The sequence below is a fragment of the Lagopus leucura genome, unplaced genomic scaffold (assembly GCF_019238085.1).
Source record: "Lagopus leucura isolate 7727_CA_CO unplaced genomic scaffold, USGS_WTPT01 35276-6_obj-0_obj, whole genome shotgun sequence".
NCBI lineage: Eukaryota > Metazoa > Chordata > Aves > Galliformes > Phasianidae > Lagopus > Lagopus leucura.
In genome coordinates this window covers 70,919-77,623 of record NW_024963103.1, presented here as the reverse complement: position 1 = coordinate 77,623, position 6,705 = coordinate 70,919, and the positions used below count along the sequence as shown (strand labels likewise).

At 45.0% G+C, this 6,705-nt stretch overlaps 1 protein-coding gene across 1 annotated transcript; it reads left to right on the top strand.

Annotated features, from left to right (window-relative positions):
- The first annotated feature begins 1,259 nt into the window (after window positions 1-1,259).
- LOC122190992 (feather keratin 1-like) lies at window positions 1,260-1,977 on the top strand. Its single transcript, XM_042891186.1, is given in 3 exon segments — window positions 1,260-1,354; window positions 1,356-1,380; window positions 1,642-1,977. Coding segments are annotated over 3 exon segments (456 nt in total).
- The last annotated feature ends 4,728 nt before the right edge of the window (window positions 1,978-6,705 follow it).

Below are 6,705 nucleotides of genomic sequence, written 5' to 3'. Positions count from 1 at the left end.
CTCAAATGTAAATTCTCCCTCCTAATGGCACAGGTTGGGTTTTTGTTACTGTCAACCCTGACATTTCATTTCCTTCTTTCCAACCTGGCTGCACGGACACCTTTCAAGTTCCAGGTTGACAGGCACAAGGAGTTTCCTTGCAGAAACACGTCACTAGGGGTGAAAGATGCATCCCAAGTGCGTTGTTCATGTGCCAGGAAAGGATTCTCAAGATGCACTGCTCCATCAGGTCCATAGGACTTTGGCCTACACTCCTGCAGCTCCTTTGCTCCTTCTTGTTGATCTTCTTAAAAAGGAGTGACATGACCTTTCCTCCAGTCTTTGGGACACTTCTCCCAATCACCAACTTTTGCTTCGTATTTTTGTGTTTGTGTTTGGCCAAGTATTTTTTGTCTCCCCATGCAGGCCTCCCTACACTTACCTTATGAACTCTTTTTTTTGATGCGTCTCTCCTGAGTTTCCAGGAGGTTATCCTTGTGTATTAACCAGCTTCCATGGGCTTCCCTTTCTTCTGGGGTCTTACGATAATCTACCGTCTGGTTTCTTGAAATGGCCTCTTTCAGCTCTCCAGAAGTCCACAATTGTGATATTGTTGTGACCACTTTCCTGCCTTTAGGATATTCATCGCTACCATCTCATGGACACTGATGCCAATGCTTCCTTTCACATTCACATTCAACATGACACCATCCTTTTCAGTGAGGATGGGGTGCAACACAGCACCTCTCCTCAGAGCTTCTCTGTCATTTAGGGAAGGAAGCTCCACAGAAAAGAAATCTCCTGGTTTGTTTATATCCTGCTGAGTTGCTCCTCCTGCAGATACCATGATGGCTGGAGGTTTTGATCTTGCTGCACAATGGCTAGTGACTGTCAGACTAAAGGGAGAGGGAGTAGAATGAACCATGTCGCATATCCGTAAAGGAAGAGAAGACTTAGGTGCATGACTGCAGATTGTAGTGCTTTGAGGAGTTGGTTCTATTCTTATTAAGGGAGTTACCAACCATTCCTCCTCCAGAAACTCCCAAGCCATGCCCTGTCCACTGACTGAACACACCTGCTCCTTCACTCTCTGCTCCTATTCTGTTGATTGTGATGTTGCTGTACTGGAGTAATCCTTAGATCACTCACGCAACACTTGAAGGAAGTTATCTTGACGTAGTAGACATGTCAAAAATGAGGAAATGAAATTGCAGAGTTGAGGGAGACAAAACCACAACCTGCACCATTAGGAAGGATTATTTGCATTTGAGGTGAGTCTCATGGAAAATTACTGCCTGAGTGGAGCGATTATGGGCCTGAGGCAGTGGAGGAACAGTATAAAAGTATATTCATCTCCTCATTCCCTCATCCATTCCTTGCTTCCATCTCTCTGCGAACAAGGTGAGTCCAAATCCCTTCCACCACCCCCTCATCTTCTGGGATTTCACTATGCATGCAAGTGCCTTCATCGTAGGCAGGGCATAGGCAGACAGCTGTTGCACATTGGGCAGTACCGTTGGTATCAAAGGGAAGTAAAAAAACATGAGGTTCCTTACACGGCATTCATTTCCTCAGCGAGCACAGTGCCTCGGCTCTCTCCTGCTGGGATGGCGGGATGCTCCTCTCTCTCTTCTGTGTCCTCCTGACCCTCTGTGCCAACAGGTGCCCCTCCAGACACAAGACATGTCCTGCTACGACCAGTGCCTGCCACGCCTGCCCTGCCAGCCCTGCGGCCCCACCCCTCTGGGCAGCAGCTGCAACGAGCCCTGCGTCAGGCAGTGCCAGGACTCCAACGTCTTCATCCAGCCCTCTCCCGTGGTGGTGACCCTGCCCGGACCCATCCTCAGCTCCTTCCCGCAGAACACCGCCGTGGGATCCTCCACCTCCGCTGCCGTTGGCAGCATCCTCAGCTCTGAGGGCGTGCCCATCTCCTCTGGAGGCTTTGGCCTCTCTGGCATTGGCAGCCGCTTCAGTGGCAGGCGGTGCTTCCCCTGCTAAAGCTGCTGGCAGCGGCCCTGGAGAAAGACTCCAGGGACCCAGGAGTTTGAAGCAGAACTGAGACAGAGCATTGGCGTTCAGCCTGCGCTTTCAAAAGACATGGTCCATTTCTGCCTTTCCCACTCCCTTTTTTTCTCCTTGTACCATTGCTGCTCACCATTGTGGTCCCCTGGACAGTCTGTCCCACAAAGCCAGCATAGGGAGGATCTGATCGGATGGCCTTCTGTGGAAAGGGCAGACAGACAGCTGGCAACGTGTCCACTGTGATCATGCAGCACAGACTATCAACTGTCCCTAATGCTTTCTGCACCAGAGTCTTTCCTCCCCATGATCTCATTTCCCTCCTTTGCTTCATTAAATTTTTGCTGCATCCTAGCCTTTGCCTCTGTGTTATCCTTCCTTGGTGGACACTTCAGTTTCCAGCTGCCAGTAGGAAAGCAGTTGCTCTATCGCTGTCAGTGGGTATGTTGGTCACGCCAGAACCATTCCACTTTTCCAGAGGGTGGGCAGAGTGAGACATTGTACTGTGGGTCCCCTTGGGAAAGCACTACCACTTCCATATGCAGATGTTGTTCAACAGTCCCACAGTGTCTCTCGCTTTCAGTCCCATCTTTGCTGCCTCTTTGTTCTGATGTGTCCTCTCAGACACAATGTACATCTTGCTTGGTCACTGCTGGCCTTGATTAAGCAGTCAGTTCTGCTGGATGCACCAGAGGTTTGCAGACCCACATTCACTTGGGGAGGGGAGGAAATGGAATTTGTCTTCCTCCAGATGCTGTTCTGCTTTTCAGGTACACATGGTTTGGTTTTCTTGTCAAAGAACCTGGAAGTGTTCATGAATTCTCTTAAAATTCACAACTACACATAACCCTGATTCGGGGGCAACCTCATCACTATCCCTATGTTTGGAGAGCAGTACATGCTATTTAACATTTAGGGCTTGTCAGTATACACTGCCAGCAAGGGAGGAGCTGCTTTTCCTTCTGTTTGTCTATTCTTCAAGAAAAAAGAAGATGTCTAGATAAATCAATTCAAGTCAACACTGGCTAGCACAGTCTCAGATAGCAAAAAAGACTTTTTCAAGTATGCCAACAGCAAGAATATGCTGAAGAAAAACACTGTACAGATACTTGTTGCATGCAATCACCTAACAAGTAAGGATGAGGAAAAGACAGAGGCATTTAATGCTTTTTTTATTGTCTCAATTTTTAATAGCAGTGACAGACCTTGGGCTGCCCAGACCTCAGAGTTAGAGCACTATGATTGGAGGAGCAATTACTTCCCATCTGTGCTCACCAGAATTGCAAGGAAGCAGTCACATCAGCTCAACATTTGTAAGCCAATGGATCCTGACATGCTTTACCCTAGAGTACTGAAGGAATTAGCAGATGTTACAGCTGAATCCCTCTCAACAATTTATCAAAGGTTGTAGGAGTCTGGGGAGGTCTCTCATGACAGGAAGCCAATTCATGACCCAAGAAAAGATGCAGACCTGTAAAAGACGCAAGAAAATGCAGACCTCTCACTCCAACCTCAGGCTCTAGAAAAGTCACAGAAAAGATTATCCTGAGGGTTACTGAATGACAGTTAAAGAACAAAGTTATTATCAAACACAGTCAATATGGGTTCACAAATATACATACTTCAAATATGCATGCTTCTGAAAAGCAATGAGGAGAATAAGGTGTGATTGCGAAGCGAGTGATAATTTTTTCTGCAAAATAGCTCTTATAAAAGCCTAGTTAAGAGATATGATCATTTTTTTTCAGTTGAATATCTGATTGTAACTCCATAATTTCCATTTGAAAACTCACAGGTAATTTATTCATTAAGTCAACTGAAAAGAGTCGCAAATATACCCAAAATTTGATGATATTTGTTTTGCAGTCTTGAAACCTGTTCTCAAACTCCTTTATCAAAATGGAAAGCAAGGTTGCATATTTTCACTGTTCACAGGACTGTGTTTAGCTAGTGCATCAAAATGCATACAATTATTTGCTTTATCTTGAGTTAGCTCTGCTCTCTGCCCTCCTCATGTCACAGTTTCAGTCCAGACAGCACTGACAGAATGTGGGAACAACACAAAGCTACAGCAGGGAAGGTTCAGACTGGACATTAAAAAAAAAAAAATTAATGACAGGGTGGTCAAACACTGGAACTGGCTTTCTAGAGAGGTTGTTGATGCTCCAGATTCGTCAGCGTTCAAGAGGCATTTGGATAATGCCTTCAGTAACACGCTTTAACTTTTGGATACTCCTGAAGCGGTCAAGTAGTTGGACTGGATGATTGCTGAATGTCCCATCCAAATGAACTATTTTATTCTAAATATGAGAACAAGAAGGGGGCAAGGCAAGGCTCACTGTTGCCCAGGGTGAGTTTTGCAGAAGTCAAGCATGCTCTGTCATGAATGACCTGGGACCCTGAAGAAAGGTTCCTGTCATTTCTCCCAGTTGCTATGAGAAGGGAGCAAATGGTTGTTGAAGAAATGGTTGATTCAGGTTCTGCTTAAGATTCTGCAGCTTAGGACAGGCATACAAGTAATCTATCAATGATTCCCTCTTCTGGTATATTTTCCTCCCCTAAAGGAAATTAGCAGACTAAAGGCTAGTTCCTTTTCCTAAAACATACGAGTCTCTTCATTCAAAGTCAGTCCTACAAGGAGAGAACACTTGAAGAACTGAGAGTTGCAAGCATACATTGCCCTTGGTGGATAGAAGTAGAGACAGAATGAAGAACGCGGAGAAAAAAAGAGAACATTTTTAGCTCTACAGGAAATAGTTACAAAAATTTTATTTAGAGGGAGAGTCTAAATGACATTTATTTTCATTGCAGAAAATTGCCAGGGCTCCAGAGGCCCATCTGTAGCCTCATGCTGTGATGTTCTTGACCTGTTTTTACCAAGAAACTTTGCCATGGAGCTATACACAAACCATGATCATGATATACACCGAGCATTCCAAAGTGCAGCAAACTCTTTTCAGGTGTGTGTTCTTGCAGGGAGGACTGCAGAGAGAACCAGAGACCATGCTGCAGTGTAAAACAGACCCCTCTTGAATTTTCAGCTTTCTCTCCCTCACCTCTGGGCACACTGCTGGCTTTTGTTCAGGCAGCTGTCATCTAATGTCCCCAGATCCTCTTCAGCCACTCTGCCTCAAGCCTGTAGCACTGCAAAGGAATTAGCAACCAAAGTGCAGGACCTGGCACTTGGTCCTGTTGAAGCTCACTCCATTGGCTTCAGACCATCAACCCAGCCTATCCAGATCCCTCTGTAGGGCCTTCCTACCCTCAGGCAGATCAACACTTCCTCCCCGCTTGGTGTCATCTGCAAACTTACAGATAGGGTATGCTTAAGTCCTCTCATCCAGATAATCAATTAAGGTACTAAACAGAGTTGGCCCTTATACTAACCCCTGCGGAACATTAGTAGTGACAGTAGTGACCAGTTGCCAGCTGGATTTAACTCCATTCTCCACTACTCTCTGGGCCTGGCCCTCCATCCAGTTCTTTACCCAGCAAACAGTGTACCTGCCCAAGCAGCTTCTCTGGGAGAATACTGTGGGAAACAGTGCCAAATTATTTACTAAAGTCTAAGCAAATTACAGTGACAGCCTTTCCCTCATCACCTAGGCTTAGAAAGAGATGAGGATAGTCAAGCATAATGCATTTCCTCTACTTTCTCCTTTCTTTGTTTTTTGGTATGTGGACTCATTAAGTATGTATGTAGCTTTTCTTCATTAGCTGCTGTTGTGCTATGCACATGTATTTTTTTATTCTGAAGTGAAATCATACCTGAACTAGGACTATTTGCTAACACACCTGGAGCAGATTGGAGATTCGATGCTTTTTTTCCTTCTAGTTCTTTAAACATGTACTGTGAAAACTGTGGAATATTCTACAAATTTCTCTAAACACAACAAAAATTCTATGAATAGCTAATAACTGTTAACTACATTAAATATGGGCACAAGTCTGCAAATGCCATCTGGTGAGAAAGAAAATAGCTGTTGAAATTGTGGGCATGCCCATGCTCCTTTCCTGATTTTATGTTTATTAACATTAAAGGCTTCAGAATTTTGACCTGGAAAGGCATCACACAAGTTGGTGACATCCGCAGACTTGCTGAAGTTGTATTCAACCACACCATCGATGTAACTGATGAAGATATCAAAGAGCATCTGTCCCTTTACTGACCCCTGAGGGACATCATTTGTCACTGATCTCTATCTGAATATTGAACCATTGATTTCTGCTCTCTAGGCACGATCTTGCAACCAGATCTTCATCCCATGAACCTGTCAAATCAATATCTTTCCAAATTAGAGAGAAGGATGTTATGGGGGACCACGTCAAAGGTCTTGCTGAAGTTTAAACAGATGACACCAGTCTTTCTTTCCTTGACTACTGATAGTTACAAGATTGTAAAAAGCCACAAGGTTGGTCAGGCAAGACCTGTCCTTGGTGAAGTCATGCTGGTTCTTCTGTATCACTTCCCTCTCTTCTGTGTGCCTTAGCACAAATGCCAAGAGCATCTGCTCTATGATCCCTCCCCCAGTACAGAGATGAGGCTGACAGGTCAGCAGTTCCCTGGATCATTACTCTTCCTAAAAATGGATATGATATTGCCTTTCTTCCACTAGGGATTTCACCTGACCACCAGGACTTTTCAAATATCACTGACAGTAGCTTGGCTACTACGCTGGCCATTTCCCTCAGGGATACATCTCATCA